This window comes from Excalfactoria chinensis, chromosome 13, assembly GCF_039878825.1.
Source record: "Excalfactoria chinensis isolate bCotChi1 chromosome 13, bCotChi1.hap2, whole genome shotgun sequence".
Taxonomy (NCBI): Eukaryota; Metazoa; Chordata; class Aves; order Galliformes; family Phasianidae; genus Excalfactoria; species Excalfactoria chinensis.
The window spans coordinates 3671282-3690242 of NC_092837.1; the positions used below are offsets into that span (position 1 = coordinate 3671282).

The 18961-nt window shown below is 38.2% G+C and overlaps 1 protein-coding gene across 1 annotated transcript in view; it reads left to right on the forward strand.

Moving 5' to 3' along the window:
* Window positions 1-18961, forward strand: part of SPOCK1 (SPARC (osteonectin), cwcv and kazal like domains proteoglycan 1) — a 261044-nt gene that overhangs the window by 69590 nt on the left and 172493 nt on the right. The window contains exon 3 of the mRNA XM_072348664.1: window positions 10741-10786. Coding sequence (XP_072204765.1) covers window positions 10741-10786 — 46 coding nt within the window. The remainder of the gene's footprint in view (window positions 1-10740; window positions 10787-18961) is intronic.

The following is an 18961-nucleotide window of genomic DNA, read 5'->3' on the forward strand; positions in this document are numbered from 1 at the left end:
GGGTAATCAGGTGCTGTCATCTTTGGCTGAAGTAAAACAAGATCAAACCATATGGAACATGAACAGTTTTAGCATTTAAATTACACCAAAACCACCACTGCAATTTAGCTATCTTTTTCAAGAACCAGAATATTTTACTCCTTAAGTCTTTTCTTTTCCTACTCTTTTTGGTTGATTATTTGAGCTACATCTTTTCAAATACTATTCCCACAAAAGCATCATCACCAAGATGTTATTGTTCAATTAGATGGTGCTTAGCAATCATTTTATGAAAGGTAACATTTTGTCATTGTTACTTTTCCTCTGAGTCAATACATTAGTTTCTCAGTACACAGAATGATGGCTCACTTCATTGGTGTGATGAATTAATGAATTATGGGCAGTAAAATAAATGTTACGTTCTTGCACCTCCTACAATATTTTAGGAAATGGGTAGAGATAACACAAGCGCATCCATAACACAACAGAGGCAGCAGGGACTTCTACTGAGTCAACCACATCCAACTCACACAGAAAACTTTATTGCATGCAAAGAGCTGCAAGGACCACTTTCTTTTGAGCTTGTCAGATTTGCATGGTGTTTTTTGGTGTTTTCTCTTTTGTTGTCAAATGGATAAAATCCCAGAGACAATTAACAAAACCATATCATGAACTGGAATGGAAGGCGCACAATTTGTAATGGCTCATGGGGTTTCTGATCTGGAAATGTCCACAGATGCCTCACACAGTCAGTAACTGGTTGACCATTGCTGTGTTTTCCTGATCCAAATCTAAGAAATTTCAAATACTGACTAAAAGCTGAGCTGCAAAGTTGCCCTTTTCAACAACAGTGTGAATAGTTTGATTTTACCTTTTGTAAAGAGCTTCAAAAGTACTTGGAGCTGGATTTTGCTCGAGGCTACAAATGAAATAAAAACAAATGCATATGTGCATCCAGGGACAGTTCATTGCTCATAATTCGGTATAATTCATGCATTCTCCCGACAGTCATTAGTCACGCATTTAAAGAAGCAACTTGAAAGAGTAAGGACATAATAACTAGTTTAACTATCTCTTTACATCTGAGAAAATGGTGTGGCTGAGTGGCGAAGTTAGATGAGCAGATTTTGTACAACTGCTGTTGTTCCCACGTATGTTTCAACCGCTGGGATAACTTTTATGACATTGATTTCCAAAGAATTGTCATTTTATCTCATACTGAGTTTATTCCCATATTAGGACATTGAAAGAATAAAAACAAAATCACGTGATTCAACAGATCTTCAAAGACTTTGTAAAATAAAACAAGGAATAAATGTATTTAAGCATTATGCAAATTGCTAATCACCGTAAAGCAGCAGATATCACTGTGAAAGAAGCGGTAGTATTAGGGTTTCTTTATGAGAACATTATTATCCAGATACTAACCCCAAATGTTCTGCTAAAAAAGACCCAGTGAATCTGTCACAAACAGCTTCTCTAAATGTGCTCTCAAAGCAGCACATATACTGAAAGTGAAGTAACATTGCCAATGGCTTTATAACCTTCAAGCTTAATGTGCTTGGTTTGCAAGCTGCCTGAAAACAATTGCTTTCTAAGTATGTAATTTGAGTCTTTGAATGAAAATCCAAATGCAGAAAGAGTTTAGAATCTTTCCTTCCAAATGTATGTTTTAAATATTACACCCATTGAGGGTATGATTTATTTAGCAGAGTCATTATGTGGGGGGTTGGTAGGGAATTGTTCTTAAACCGTATTCATGGCGACAGCTCAATGTAGAGCACAGCGGCTTTGGTTAGTGGAAAGCAAACAAATGAGTAGGTGAGAAAACAATGCTGGAGTCAAGATTTTGACTTGTATAAAGCAATGGAGATCTATATTGACTTCACACAGAGGGCATTTGTAGTTTGTATTTGTTGGAACCATACGAGCATCACTAGATTCAGTGACTTATCATGTCTACCCCGTTGTTGATTCATGCACAGTGGTAGCTCACAAATGAGAAATGAAGCTGCTTTAAGGAGTTTCACCTGGGAGGAAGAGGAATATACTTCTGCAGTCTGTGGCTCTGCTCCTTGCTTCCTGCTGAGCTGGGTGCTGCTGTCTGAGGAAGTGGGAGTTAAGGGTTAGGTTAAGTTAAGGGTTAGGGGCATTTCTCCATCTATGCTGAAGCAGCTGCAGAATTTAAGTGTCTTCTCACAGTTTGACCTGTGTGGACCTGCACAGGACTCATAGCAAAGAGGATGTATGTATTTTCTATGAAGTGAAAACCTTGCTGGTCTTGGCTGTGTTCTCTCTGTCCTCTGAAAAGTGTAACTTCATTGACATATGTTCAGTGGCAGACTTGTCTTCTAACTGTGTTACGTAAATTCCAAGGCAGATAATAGAAGTGCTAAGAAGTGCTTTAACAGGTGGACCTCAAGTTTATTTTACTGACATATGTTCCTTGGCCTCCCAATAGGGCACTCAGCTTTTCTGCCCTGTAGCACTGGGCTTCGCTCTCTTGCTGGGAGCTTTCTGGTGATTATCCACGCCCAGCTGCCCCAATTTCAATCTCCTGCTGCCTTGGCATCCTGTGATACATCACTCCTCCTAGTCCCAGAATTCTGCTGCTGGCCTCTTCTTTTTACTTGCCTGCTTTTTACCACCTACACATTCCCTCCCACACATCCCCGTTTCTGAGTAAGTGATTTTAAATGTAGGTTACTTGCTAGCAGTGGGAGCCCTGACGGGTGTTCAGAAGCTGAATCAAACGTGTTTGTTGTCAGAGATAGATATGGAGTTATGGTTAAACAGAGGTTTGCATGCACATGCAGTAGGCATCAGGGAGCAACCAAGGGAGCTCCCCCAGCACGTGGAAACAAACGTTGGAGGGAATAAGGTCTTACTAATTTATGTAGTCGGTTTCTATTGAGCTTCCCCACAGATTGCCACAGGATCTGATTGCCTGAGGAAATTCTTCTAGCTGGGATGCTAAATCATCACTACATGACCTCTTATCCTCAGGCCCTGCTAGAAGTCAGCCTGTCTTCCCTCCAGCCCTAGTTCCTCCTTCCCCTTGCTGCTTCTGCAGATAGCCAGATTGGAGGCCCTCCACTAAGGTCAGGGAAAGGGAACTTAGGGCTGGAGAGAGCATTAAAAAAGGGCTCTGCTGTGCCTGTAAGATGGCTCTGTGTGGCTGAGGCACTATGTGTAGGGAATAACTATTGTGAATTTGCAACAAAAAGTGCAAATAAATGTTCTATTTTTGAGTCTGGTCTTGAAGCTGTATTTGTTGGCAGTTCAGGGGATCAATGAGGACTCCTGAGTTTTGTCTTTACAGCTTCCAGTAAGCTGGCATGTCTGTGGGATGCGTAGAGGTGTGAGAAGCTTGATGAAAGTAAGGTTGCTAAAAAATATTTAACTTTAGACAGGGAAAAGAGGCTTTTTAACACATGCTAATGAGAGGAGGAGTTCAGGCAGAAGTGATAATGTATTTCTAAAGTTTAACTATTAAAAGGACCAGCAAAGAGTAATCAAGCCAAGGCAATGTTTTCATTTTTAGGTATTTCAACACAAGCTGGAGCAGACAGTTGGATGATTTGTTCCAGCCACCCAAATCTATCAGCTGTGAGTGCTGGCACAGTGCTGCGCTAAAGCAGCGATAGAGCTTCTGGCTCACAGCTGGCCCTCATTCATCCTGCTTGAAGCACAAGCAGAGTAGATGAGCATCTGTTTGCCCTCGTCATTGTAGACATACCCTTTGGCACCACTCTAATGGATAAACAAAAGCGATTTTGTTTAAAAAAAGAAATATTTCCAATTCTTACTATATTTGTCCTTCAAAAGAAAGAAACAAGGAAAAGGGGTAGGAAAGAAAAAAAGCAAACCAGGAGAGCAGCTGGGGAAGTTTTCTGCATAAAAGGCCACGTGGTTGAGTTCTAAACAATGAGTTGTTATCCATGCTGACATTGACTTAATGGTAACTTATTTGACAATTATTTTCAATTTTTATTTTTTTAATTTCTGAAGTTTTGACCTATGAAAGCTGCTGGCAACGTCCTGCAGTTGGACAGGAGTGGTAAATCTTGTTTCCTAATGCAGAGTACAAAACAAAAAGCCACTTTGATTTAGAAAGAAGAATGTAACATTCTGGGTCACACTAATCAGAAGCAGTTCTGCATGTTAGTGGTAGCTTAACAAAAAGTCCGTGTGTTGAGAATGGAACAGACAAGAGCATAATACCTGGTCATGAATCTTTTCTACACTAAGGATTTATTTGGATATGTATTTATGTATTTTGTATTGTTATTAATAAATCAATATTAATTTAGTTAGCATAATTTATGAGCCCAATGTGATCCCCGTAATCCAGCCTTGCTTTCTTGCTAAAGCAAGTAATGATATTTTTGTTGATGACTTTGCTACAGTACTCTAGAAGAGTGCTGATATGCTCAGACCTTTCACATCATGTGTTAAAGTGTCTGGGCACAGCCTGGGAAGATTTCTTTCATTTTCACAAGCGTAAACCCCAACACTTTGGGCCTTTCTGGGAAATCTATCACTAAAGGGATATTTCCTGCCAAGTCAAAATATCCACTGCTATTTCACTAAGAAAAAGCATCCTGATTGATTGACTTTTCCCAGGAGAGACACAAAACAAGAGCTCACAGCCAGCTAGAGGTGTGCTGGCATGCTCAGGATCCTGGAGTCAGTTCTTGACACTAATGCAGACTCCGGGCACTAGCTGCTGTTGGCAATCTTTATTCACTGACGTATTGGGGGGGTCAGATATTTTATCTTCCTCTTAAATAAACAAACAACTAACTTGTAATATGCTGACACAAACTATTTGCCTTAAAACAGGCAATAGGCCTTGGGGAGATGTTTATGATACAGGCTGGGTTGACTTAGCAAGCAGCAGCTGGTGCTTTCACTCTGCTCAATGTTGGAATGATCTTCTGTACCGCAAGGTAGAGAGGCAGAAAATGCAGCTGCATCTTTCTGGAGCTAATTTTAAAAAAGTAATGAGCTGGTAATTACAACTTTTCCCAGCTGGTCTTTATGAGGGTAAAAGGTTTAATCATAGATGGAGGATGGAAGAGGAAAATACTAAACAGGCTGCAAAGCAGCATTAATAAATGTCTCTCCTGGAGATACTTAGAAATGTAAGCTCTTGTTGGCTGGGAGGAGCTGGAAATGAAGATTTCCTCTACAAGGCTATCTGTCAGAACTTGGGGCTTTGCTTTTTTGTACATAATTTTGTACATTTTTTGTATGTTTCTCTGACTGGCTCCTTTGGGTCAAGCTGATCTTCCCAGGCCTTGGGTGAGCAAACTGAACCCAGCTCACTCTGAGAGATACAAACTGAGGGGGATTTGTTGTGGAGGTTTTTCAGCTGGCATTTCATTTCTACTTGATTTGTAAATAGAAGTTTAATTAAAGCGGTAAAATATAAATATTTATGCACCCATTTAGCTAATGTTGGCTTCTATTTATAAACAAGCGCATCTTGTAAGAGGTTCTTTTAGACAAGTGACTAAAGTAAGTATAGAGTGCCTCTGCGAAATTAACTGTGCTTCATTAACTCATCCAAAATATACGGTGTTCAGCAATAACTAAACCAAAAAGTGACAGTGGGGAAAGTTTGGTGGGAATAACGCTGAAAGTTCTTAATCTTTGGGAGAACTAGAAACCCAAAAAGGTTGTGTTGTTGCAGTTGTGGGGTTGTTTTGTTTTTTTTTTTGGGGGGGGGGGGGGGGAGGGGGTGTTGTTGGATGTTTTTACTGTTACTGTAGAGAAATGGAGGGTGATAGGGCAGAATGGTAGTTGTGTGATGCACTGGTGTTACGGTCGGTTTCTACTTGACAGCTCTTCTAACTTATAACTTATAAGGCAGTGTATCTCACAGGTCTATTTCAAGGCTTCATTTTGCAAATGACAGCTATCGGCTGTTCGGTAGTTGCCCCGTGGCATGTTTTTCTTCTGCCAATTTTTACATTCTATTTACAGAAACAATAGGATCATTAGATGATTTCCATATGATTTTTTTTTTTTCTTTCTTTCTTTCTTTCTTTTTACCCATGGGGTGCATTAATTTTGCCACGTATGTCTGGTCTTTCTTGTTGTAACTTCCTTACGTGTTTTCTGACTGAAAATAATTATCTCAATATAGAGGAGAAAGAACTATCATAAATCCAGCCAGTTTGCAAAGGTAACTGGCACTTCAAGGCTGAATTCACCTGTATATTCAGTGTCCTTGGGTGAAATCTTCATAAAAGTGTGTATAAATCTCGGATGATATCTTTGGGATATTGTGTAAAGCAGTGAGGCCTGACAGCATCGTGAGCATTAAACTAGCATTTTCTAATACATTCTTTGCATGCTTAGTTTAACATATGATGATTATCTTGATTTACTTCTTTGATGGCATATCAGTCGAAGTTGGATGGATTTGACACCTAAGTGCTGAATAATAAAAGAATATTTTGGTCTTGTTAGGAAACAATAATTTATTGTACAAACTACAGTGAAATGGTTTTAAATGACTCAGAAACTTGTTTCATCTCATCTTATGACTGTGCGAATCAAAATAAGAATAATGCAATAAAGAACCCAGATCTGAATCTATCAGTCTGTGTTTGTTTTTATACTGATTTTTCATTTCCTATGATGATAATTTATATCTTTATTAAACTTCTGAGCATCAAACCTTGAAATAGAGCTCTGCATTGCTAATCAGTTCATAGATTCAGAACTGAAAAGACAGCTCCTGTCCCATGTCTTGTGGAAGAAATTAGATCAGGTAACGCCTAAAGCTGACCAGCAAGCAGTGAATTATTGCCTGTGTACCAACTTGGGTTATCTGCATTGCTGCCTCTGGTCAGTGTCAGTCCTGGGCAGCCAGTGAACTACTAAACTTACAAAGTGGCAGAAAGGCCAAAAGTCTCATCCTGCACGCAGTGGGAATGAAACATAACTCAGTATTTCCTCATGAATTGATGGTTGGGACTAGGTTGACAAAAGGTGACGCTGAGTATTTATCTCTGATGTGAAGCTGGGGCCATCAGGGACACAGCACTGGCAGCAAAGCTCCTTCTCTGTACCCTTCAGTATATTTGTGCTCTGTGAGAGGGACGAGAAAATTCTAGAGTTTGTGGTTGACATTTATTTTCAGGTGTGTACAGAGGCCATGCTAATATATCACATTTCTATAAAGCTGGGCTGAGCTAAAGCAGTCAGATCCGGATTGGGTTTGCAATATCAATTCGTCTCTTCTCATGCATGAATTTAGGTGTGCAGAGTCCCTTTGGCTAATTAAAGGATTTATTTAGTCATATACAGTCACTGAACCATAAGCAAAACCCTCAAAGTATGAATTCTGTGCAAAGGAGAGAGATATTTTTGAATATTTGTTCATCAGAAATACTAGTCTGTTGCTGTTACTTGTACTGAAATGGATCCATGCGTCCATTGAACAGCCTTTGAAGTCAGTTATGGGAAAAGAATAGTTACCTGCTATAGCAGACACGTAACAGATGAGTATGAGGGAAATACACCTCCTGCTGCTTTGGTCAGCCAGAAGGAAATGAAAGCACCTTTCTTGTTGGTTGGTAGGAGACAAACATGCTAATAGTGCAGCAGCTGCAAACTGGGCCATGACAGCCAAGGTGGAAGGGCAGAAGAGAATAAGGATTTCATGTGAAGGCAAAGGTCATCTGAAACAAGGGAGTTCGTATTTTAAAGGGTGCTCAGGATATAATTAGCGAATGTCGTAATTTACATTGTTTAATTTCTTTCTTTCTTCTCTCATTTGTAATGCTTCCGTATTCAGGAAGTTGAGGTAGGTTCCCACTTTTAACTTGTAAATATCAGTATTTCATAAATATCTTAATGCATATTACATTTTTAACTCTGATTACCAACTATCGATAGTTCTGAATAGAGCATATTAATACATGCTGGTTATTAATATGTTAATTTTGGTTTATTAACATGTTAATATTAAACCAAGAGAGTAGGTTTGTATGTTGCAACAGGTGTAAGGTGTCTTAAGCACATTTATAGCTTTCCCATTAGGAAGTTCCAAAACAGCTTTGTGTAGTCACTTTTTGTATTACGGTGTTTTATTGAATATGAATATTAAGCTCTTTAATCAAGTTTCTTGCATTTATTACTTTTTATATTTAACAGCATACATATTTAGAGTACCATATATTGCTATACCTGGGCATTTCTCTTCTGTTAAAGGAAATTACAGCGACATGATGGTATTCGTTTGGGGATGTAACAGTCTCTCCTGCTAACAAAAGTCATTTCTAGTAAAGGTGGGAATTCCTGCCGTGTCTAAGCAGAGAGCCCCGTCTGTTTTTGAAGTCGGAACTTTAGGTGGTGTTTAAATGAGGTGGAGATTTTCTGCTCAGCCATATCTTCAGGGTGAATTTCACCTTTACAGCGCTGTAAACATTCAGCTGCATTTCTCACTGGCATCCATGCTGAACTGAAGCTCTAGTGCCGTATTATCTGATTTCTTGCTGGCATAAGTTGTTTTAAAGTGCATTTGATCAACTTGCTTTAATGTATGAATAGTCATTATTTACTCCTATACATACTAATGATACTAATGACTTCTATGTATGTAAAATATCAAAGATTTTTTCAGTTCCACTCTTTAGCTTTGTGGCGTTTTTTCCCCGTATCTTTTCTCATGTACTTCATTACATTAAATCCTGTAGTTACAGGCATATTCCAAAATAAATATAGCTTGAATTTTCAAAACAGAATGCAAAAGGTGAAAAGGGGAACGAATGGCGTTACACAAGAGATGGGTGCTTTGTTGTGGGTTGGTTCTTTTCTTCTTTTGCTTTTTGAGCAAGGTGTATTTTCTGTAAAATACTCCTTTGAAACTGAAAGTGAGATAAACTTCCTTTCCAAACCTCATTTCAAAACTGGCTCCATATGCCGGCAGTATAAGAAATCTTTCTTAGGATTTGAATTATTTAACAGTTTCTGATGCTGAAAACCAAGCAGCAAAGCAACGCCTAGAAGAGAAACTGTACACAGGGAATTAGTAAGTAAATAATCGTGTTTCCTGAAAGATGTATTCTGCTCAAAAGTCTTAAAACAGAACAATAACCTTATTCAGAAAAGTTATTAATGCTCAGTGAATTTAGCAGTGCATCATAACCAATTACAAAGCATTGTGTTGCAATGAGTTATGAAAAATATTCTTTACTGTTACTGTGCAATATCACCACAGTTCATGAAGTCAGCACAGGCATTTAGCAAAAATATACTTTGAGAAAGGAAATAACTGTTTCTTGTGAGAATCATCCAGCGGTGCAGCCAGTCCCCTTGTTGCAGGTGGCATTTCCCATTTCCTGCCATCCGAGTTGCAGGACAGCAGCCCACTCTTCTCCATGCTGTGTTTGTGCTTCCCAGCCACAGCCCTCACCAGGGAATGCACTGCTAGAAGGCACAGCATACAGTGAGGACATCTTGCTCTGCTTGCAGCAGCTCTGTGGGCTGTTCTGAACCTAGAAAGCAAGACAAAGTGACTTCCAGTCTCCAAATTGTTCCAAGCTGTGTTGATAGGATAGCAAGGGAGCATGTGAAGTTCAGTTAACTGGAGATAAATGGTAAGCAAAGCCCTATGGAAAAAATAATTTAGGCATCTTACTCACACTGATGGGTTTTTCAGTTACCTTCTTGGCAGGAAAAAGAAATCAAAATGCCATTCTAATTGGTAAAGACATCTCTGCAGAGGCAGCCATCAAGAAAAGATTGTAGAACATTGGAAATATTAAAAAGGAAATAAAGATTAATATGCAGGAAAATACAACAGTGTTATGGAAATGTTCCATGCTTCCTCACTTGAAATACGTTATTCTGTTGTTATCGCTTCCTCTTACAGAGGACACAAGTGAGATATACAGAATAAGCTGAATATTATGAGTAAAATGAATATTGCAGTTGGGCTTGAGTCCCAGTTCTCCAGAGTGTGGGGTTGGTGGGTCTCTGAAGCGAGTGAAACTGCTTTCAGGTAAATATTTGCTCAGTACATAGAGTGCAAATTAATCAGGCACACAGAAGGGTCTGTAGAAAGGCTGGAAGAAAAACCCTTGTTTGCAACAACAACCATTTGACCAATTGCCCTGAGAGTTCCCACCTTCTTGGCTTTACAGTACGGTCTGAATTATGTAAAACAGAACCCAAAGACTTATTGTGGAATCCTATCCTTACATCTGCTTTAAGGAGCCCTAAAAGATAACATTTACAAAAGCAGTCACTGCAAATGTTTGTGGGTGTTATTACAATTAAAGTGTAGTGCATCTGATATTGCTGCTGTATATCTGAATGTTCACAGTGGTGAGATTTATGTCTGTCCAAATAATATGTGCATTTCAGACTCTTCTGTGCTGGTCTTTTACACTTTGCTGGCATGCATCATGTCACATTATCTTTGTTATCAAAAGTTGTTGGCTGATATGAAGTAACAGTAATCAGGAAGTAAATTATAATTAAGGGTATATTTTGAAAAGTGGTTGGAAGATTTGATGTACTGAATGCAAGGGGTTTTTTATTCTTCAATTTTTAGCTTGCATTTACTGCTCTTCAGAGCATAACCTGTTAATAGCTTCATCTGATTTGGGCTGAGTGTGTTATAATCAAAAGATGGGCTGAGCTGATTCTTTTGTAGTTTGGTTATGTAAAACTGTACCAAAAAGCTTACTTATATCTTTCCTGATTTTCCTTTTTTTTTTTTTTCCTCTCCCCATTTAGGATGATTATGTCAGAAACTGGAATCCAAACAAGCCTTTTGATCAAGGTAAAGTCAGAACTTTGTGGTTGTTTTCTGTCATTTTTTGATATCCCCATATACTTTATGCTTTTCTTGTTCCGTCTGTCCCATGCACTCGTGAAGAGCTATATTCATACTCACATCTCACTCCCAATTTAGTCACAGCTTGAGGTGTTTTATATATAAGGGTTTGACTCATTTCTGTATTTTTTAGCTGTGTTTTTTAATCCACATCCATTCCAGCTTATTTTCAATGATGATACCTATATACATACTCTATAACCATGAATCTCAGTAAAAAATGCAATTTGAAGCAGGTATGCTCACGTAACTATTCTTTCATGTTAAAAACGTGTTAAGCAAATGTCATAAATGTAATTACTGCATTTCCTAACACTCAAGAGGACACTTCTTTGAAGCCAGTTGTAACGTGTGAATTATAGAGCTGATTTTCAAAAGAGAAGAGAATGGAATAGATACCGCTGATTCAGAGTCTGTCAATGACTTTTAGCACTGCCTTTGTCATGGTGATATGCTAAGTTATAGCACAGCACCAGCAATTTCCAGACTATCAACAGAAGATGGGGGAAAAAGAAATAAAAAACCATTTTAATTGCTGTGTCCAGAGTAGCATTGAAACAACAGCCATGGCAGGAAGGACTACTTTAATTTACAGTTTAAATGGTATTTCAGGTAGTTTCATGTTGACTGTTCTCTGCTAGCAACAAGATTTTCAGTGTGGTAAAAGACATTCATTCTAAATGTCGTAGATTGACATCACTGGAAATGGTAGTAGCCCTGATGTTGCTGGAGATGGTGGATTGTATTGGGTAGTTGGTGTCACATCCATGTAAAAAAGTCATTGGTTCATCCTCTTGTAGCTGGGTACAGACGTTGTGCAGGCCAATAGCATGCAATGATTTTGTCCTTTTCATCAGTGTTGTTTTAACTCGGCTATTTGTTATGAATGTCACTCTGATACCACCTTTCTGTAACACTGGTTATAGTTCCGTACTGGAGCTGCTTCAGTGAGTGAATATTCAGGTTTGTGTGCTGTGTATTTCATTATTTCATAGAGCTTTCTAGAGGGGTGATTTGTGGTTATTTCTTGTTTGCTTTTTCAAGATAAATGTTAACATTTGCACAGTTTCTTTTGGTCTGGTAGAACCAATTAATACCTGTTTGATTTATGGAAGATGACGGCACGCTGCATAAAGTGCAGATTCGTTCCCTTCTCTGTTTGCCTTTTGACAGTTGCTCGTTTTGCCTGTCTGTGATGTTCATTGAACTTTGTATAATGTGGTTGAGTGCTTGAGGACACGTGTGACGTGAGGGTATTACAGCTGTAAGAACACAGGTGGATAGTGGGCTTTTTCCCCGTCCCTGAGGCATATTTAGGATCCTGCATTTCTTCAGCTAGCTTTCATGCAATATTGAACATTATGCCTCTAATAATGGCAGTGTCCTAGAATTTTCTTCAAAATATTCCTCTGTACTCCATTATTTTATCCAACTACAGAGCTCTGGAATTTATAGTATTATTTTGTTGGGATTTTTTTTTATTTTTACCAGATGTTATCCTAAACCCATTTCAAAAGAAGTGGTAATATATACAGCAACTACAATGCAAATGAATTTCAGTGATGTGGATCCCTTTCGTAGTCCTGTCTCTCTTGGATACTGCTTTCAAAGTAGTGTGGCATTGAAAAGGAGCACAAGGCTTCCATATCTATCCTCAAATTTATTTGTATGTATAGTTGATGTGCTTTTATATTCAGGACAGATATTCCTGCATGCAAGCTGCTCTGGCAAATTATTAAGCAGGAAGGTAGGGTTTTTTGGTTTTTTTTTTCTATTTTGTTTAAAAATAAAAATTAAAAAGAAAAGCCACAAAAAAAGAGCAAAAGTATCTTAAGCCCCATGAGGAATGGAAGGAAATTGCAAATCAACTAGCAAAACAGAACCACAAGTAATTTTAAAGCAATATTTACACACAGTGAGATGAAAAAGTGAATCAACTAAGGAAGAAAAGGAACAAATGAATGAAGGGGTAAATAAATGGTAGACCACTGGAGCAGATGAAACACTAATGCTTTCTTTATTTGCTTTCAATTTGAGCATCAGCAGTCATTTATTTCACAAACTAGACATAAAAGGGAGTAGTTTTGTCAACCAGACTTGAGTCTCTACAATGGCTGTAATTCTTAGGAAGGAAATATCCATTGGAGTCTCTGAGGACACACAGTTACTTTTGAAAAATTAACTTTACATGGATTTCTACATTTCATTGCTATATTTCAAGCAATGTATTATTATGTCCTCATAGTTCCCAGGAACGTTTCTGGGGACATACACATATTAAAGCTGAAGAGCACTGGTCCTCTGTCTTTACTGAAATGGAACTTCAGTTTCAAAGGAAAGGGGAAGATGATGTTTTTGTCAAGGTATATATCCACAGAGGGATTTTCAAAGGCATTAGAGGGATTTAGGATTACAAATCCTATTGACTTTCAATGGAACTTATGCTCCCACCACTTTCAGAGTTCTTATGACCTTCTGTATTCCCAAGAGGTAAAAAACAAAAAGGTAAATCCTGGCAAAATATTGCAAAGAGATTTTGAGCTGACATGCTCTAAAACTGTCTTGTTCATTGTGTTACTGAGATTTCTGACTCGGGGCAAAAACACAAATCATTTTAGAGTCTGAAATCACACACGGATACCTTGAAGCGATACAAACAATCGTACACCTGATAAAGATTCCTGTCTCTTTACGAAGAAAAGGATCATTACTCTTTCAGTGTGAAGTATCTCCCTGACTATGGATAGCCTTTCTTCAGAAGGCAGAGTGAAGACAAGGCAGTGCTGTCTGAGGAAGATAATCTGCCCTAAATGGATATTCCTGCTCTGCTTTTGTCTCATTTGAATCTTACGAACAGATTTTATTTGGCCATAGATCATTCATTTTGACAGAGAGGCCACTGCTTCTCCTGGCCATGGTAACATTTGCCCTGGCAAGAATGTTAAAATAGCCAGTCATACCTTTCTAAGGATTCTAGAAATCCTTCTAGATCTGAGGTAGATCCAGATACTGACCAGACTAATCCTCAACATATCAATGTAAGGATTTATACATGCACACATATGGATATACTGTGTATATGTAGACAGCATACCATTTAAATAGGAGGTGCCAAGACAGTGTTCTGTATTTAGTCTTTTCTTCTCCATCCTCCCTGCCCTGATGTTATTTTCTGTGTTGGGTGTTAATACCATCTATGTTTTTTTTCTGTGATTCTGGAGATAGAAAACCTTTTTTTCTGTGTGTATTCTTTCAGATTCTTTAATCCTGAGCTTGTGTGCCGATCCCATGGTACAGAATCGTAGCACTGTGCTCAGCGGTGGGTCTGTGTTCTCCATACAGTTGTTTTTGAGAGAGATTCAAAAGGCAGAATTTCAGCTCACCACAAAAAGGTGGTTCTTAGAATGACTGGGGAGAGAAAAAACTCCTCTGGTGCGTGAAGGAAAACAGCCTGCTGCCTCTCTCCTGGGCTATGCAGGCTATGAGTGTCACCTCTGTAGACTAAAGGTAATTTAGTGCAATGCCCTCTCTTTGGAACAGGTCTGCAGTACTTTCACATTGAAAATATATTTCTAGATTCCAAATTCATGTTTTAAAATCAAATGGAAACCAAAGAGTGGAATCACTGTGAAGGCTGTAGATGGTTAGTTACCTGCTAGAAGTGATCTCTTAAAGGCAGCCAGGTGATGCAAAATGTGTTGAACGGCTTTAAAAATGAACTATAGACAGAAGTCTTGGAAGTCAGCAGAGTTCTACTTCTAGGCTTGTAGTTCATTTGCATCTTTTAAAGAAGAGGCAAACTGGGACCAACCAATGCGATACTCCTTTCTAAAATTAAAAGCTTTCTTTATTCAGCAGATTGAAGTACTTAATTATGCATTTAAAAACAATACACTGCAATCTAGCTGTCTTCTTTCTGCCTGTGATGCAGAGAGATGTCTGCATCTATGTCACAAGGAAAAAAAAACACTTTGTTTTGGAAGAAAGCATACATGGTTTTCACTGGAACAAGCCCTAGAGAGTTGCACAAGGTATCTTTGCATAACATGGCTTCTCAAGGGGATTCAGCTTCATTGCTTCAACTGCACGTAGGCAGTACCTGAGTAATCAGAATTTATTTTTAGCCTTGCCACTAGCTCAGATTTGTTTTCATCTTGAAAGTAGGAGAAACCAGTACAAAGGTGAGCATCTTACTGACCAAGCCAAGCTAACAAGGCATTTGGGTTGCAGAAGAAAGATGAACGTATAGCCTGAAAATGATTGGTAGTCATTAATATTGAACTCAATTCTGTCAGAGCTGCTGAAGTCAGAAAGCAGGAGAGTGGAAGGGGCAGGTTAGCCATGGTTTTTAAAATATGAATCAAAGGATTGCGTGGGGATTTTCTGTTGGGTTCTTCTATTTTTTTGTAATTTTTGACAAGGTCATTTCAGAGTTCTTAAGCGGCTTGACAGCTGAGTTGACATATTTTCCCAGTCTCCATTGATTTTGAGGGAATCAGGGAAAAAGTTTAGCATAGCACTCTCAAGTCAGAGATTTTGGTACAGTAATGAAATGTCTGACGTTCTTCTCCTTGACAGACTCACCACAAAATTCATGCATTGTTGTAAGCGAAAACTGTTGTGTGTGTTTTAAATTGCTAAACATCTCTACTAAAAGCCACCTCTCAACAGTTGAATTATTGGTAGACAAATGAATGCTGTTAATTTTTATGGTAAGAAATGTGAGTAAAGAGTACATTACGCTGGGTTTGACATCGTATGACTGGGGACAAATTTGCCTGCTATATGACTTTCTTATTTCATCGAGTGTTTTTGCCCTAAAGATAGGAACAGTAGAAGAGATGGGATGCACTTTGCAGTACAGATCCACAAGCTGTGAATCCAGAATTTGTAGGCCATAATTATTAACAACAAAGCACACTTGGAGAAGAAAAAACCACAATTCTATTGAACTGTTTTCCCCCAAGTATGCACCAAGAACTCTTAAATTGTCATAATGTCTGTTTGGTTTAGTGCAAGTCTCACCCTTCCCATTTTCAGAAATAGTTGGGACATTCCCCTGTGTTTCCCATGCTTATCTTTATTTTCACTGTCTTTATTCCCAGTCCTTTTCCTTAACATCTGAGAAGCCTGGGGAGCCTTTGCTCTGATTCTCAAGGCTTTCATTTTGGACATTGTCTGTCTGTGGTGGAAAAAAAAATCCCAAATCCCTGTTCTGCTGTACTGTCAAAATCCTCATCTGCCTCAACAGGACTTACCTATGACTGACTCTGATGTCGGATATGCACATGTAGACCTGACTATCATTAATAACTACAAGCACAAAGACTTTATCACTTCAAAAAGAATTCCCTTTTATGAGCACTAATGAAAGGCTGAACTGGAAAAATACCCTCACTTTTAAAGAGGAAACACCGCTTTTCAGTGGACTGTGGCCTCCACTGTAGCATAACCTGTGACTTTCACAGTTCAGTAGCCCCATGGAAGTGAATTTGTTGAATGCAGGACTTTATTTCTAGAGACAGATGTATTGCTATTCATATTCCCACTCCTTCTGCATTGAATTGAACTGAATTCTTTCTAGTATCTGACTGGCTAGTCCAGACTCCAGAAACCCTCTGGCTTCCTGCAGCTGTGCACAATAAAGTTGGCCTAAAATTCATAAGCCTTCCAAAAGCAAAAAGACAATAATGGTAAGCCTGTGATGCTGGATGAAAATCATAGAACCTACAATTACTTTTGAACATGTAATTTTCTTTTAGCCCCGTTAAGATGTTCTTTCAGAAAAGCCTGAATAAATTTCTTGCAGAGTTTAGTACAGTACGCATCTCTAGCACAAATATATGTTAGCTTTATAATAAATGTTTTCCATTACTGTGCCTCAGATGGCACATTTCAACTAAATAACTTATTTTGCAATTTATTTTTTGACTGTATTTGAATTAGTTTTAGAAGCTTATTCATAGGACAACTGCACATGAATTATGCTTGTAAATCTTCAGTAAATCAGTAGAATTCTAAAACATGCTAACTGAATCAACAGAACACAATAGCTGAGATACCGCATATGAAATATACATCTTCTCTCTGATGTATTTCAAGCAAATTTGGCTGCTTATATCCTCCAAGCAGATGCACGTCTTCGTGTAATAGAAGTGTAATATTAAATTTCTTACAAGCTTGTATGCAACCCATTTTTTCTCATTAAATACAGCATTGAAAGTGACGGAGATGGGATCCCCATTTGTGTAGTATTATAGCTGATGTGCTTTGAACTCAATGATCAATAGGTTGCTTGTCTAGAATTTTATTAGCACGTTGGGAACACTTGTTAGTTTGGTCAATAATGGCGCTGACTTTCTTTTAAAATCTACTTCACTGCCTGTGAAGCAGATAATTTTTCAAGGAAATTTGTGCTTTCCCCTTGTGCTTGTTTTGGTCCTATTGAAGTAAATGCATCTTTGGGAATATCATATGGCCCAGTCCTGCTCTCATTGACATCTCTTTGTAAGCAGCAGTGGGTTGATATTTTGGTTGTGTCTTGTTCAGCCTCCTGCTTTGACATTATTTGGTTTAAATCTCTTGCTCTGCCATCCCATACACAAAAGTAATTTGCACAGAATTTAAACGTGCTGATACAGTTGTGAGTCAATAGTAACCATCATTTGATTCTAATCAAAAAGAGACATTCCTGGGGAGAGAAAAGACAGAAGGCAGAGAGTGGGCATTAAAAGATAAAATTCAAACTTTTTAGGAAGACAGAATCTGAGTAAAATATGCAGTTTCACAATCAGATTTCAGTAAACAGCCTTTGAAAGGAATATGTTTGAGGGGAGTAATTATTAGGATAATTGACATTTCCTTAATGCAAGGGGCACAAAAGCAAACTATCTGAATACCAAGGATTTGGTTAATGATAAGGTTCTTTGTGACTTCAGTGGCAAGGGTTTGTCTACAGAAAGTGAAACTAGGTCGAACTCTTAAAGGAACAAAAGCTATGGCACCAAACACAGAAAAGCCAGGTACAAAATGAGGTGTTTGGAAAGGATTTCAGATTAACAATTATCTGTGAGTGTATTAGAAGGTAGAGAAAAATCAAACTAATGAATTGCAGCCAAGTGTTAGGAGAAGCCTATATAAAGGCAGTGCTGGGAAGGGATAAAGCATTGTAACTTGTCTTCGCTTTACCTTTAACTTAAAAGGTCAGCTGCAATCAGATGGGTATCACAATTAATATCCTCTGCTGAAGTTTAAGACTATGGATTAGAGGAAGAACAGGCTTGAGTAAATTAGATGTCTGCAAATCACTTGGGATTGATCTAAGGGTTAAGTGAATTGGCTGAAATAATTTTGGAAGTACTAAAAGTTATCTTTGAAAACATGGAGTTGTGGAAGCCTCGGAAAGCACCAGTAACGTACCTATTTTAACATACCTATTTTTCAACTGGGAAAAAAGGAGAAAAATGGTAATTTTATCTCGTGACTTGATACTGAAATCCTGAAAAAAAGCACCAAAGTAAATATTAAAGCAAATGCTTGTTAACATCAAGAAGATAAGGGGATGAATAAAGCCGGTGTGAATGTCAAACAAAATCTATTACTCTTCCTGTGACATTTACAGGCCTTGAGACGCAAGGATAAACTTGTGTTGTCATGTATCTTGGCTTTAATAAGGCTTTTGGCATTGGTTTACATTGCTGTCTTATAAACAAGCTTACGAAGAATTTTCTAAAAGAAATAATTGTGAGGTGGCTACAGAGTGTTGGAAAGCTACATTCTGGTTGTAGTTTTCAGTGTTCTGTGTTAAGCTGGAAGGATGAATTGAATACAGTGATCTATTGTGAGTCCAGCATTGTTCACCTCTTTCATTAAATTACAGATGTTGAAATTAGTATTCTTATTAAATTTAGAAATGTAGCCAAGCTGGGAGAAGCTGTGCACATATTAAAACAGTAATAAAATCCAGGATGGCCTCAAGACATTAAGTAAATGGTCTGAAAACAAAGGATGAAGTTCAGTCAGGACAGATGTAAAGTTCTAAGCTGGGTGAGAATAACCAGCTGCACAAAAAATAGATGAATTATAATTGGACAGTCATAAATTCTAACTGATAGCCATAGA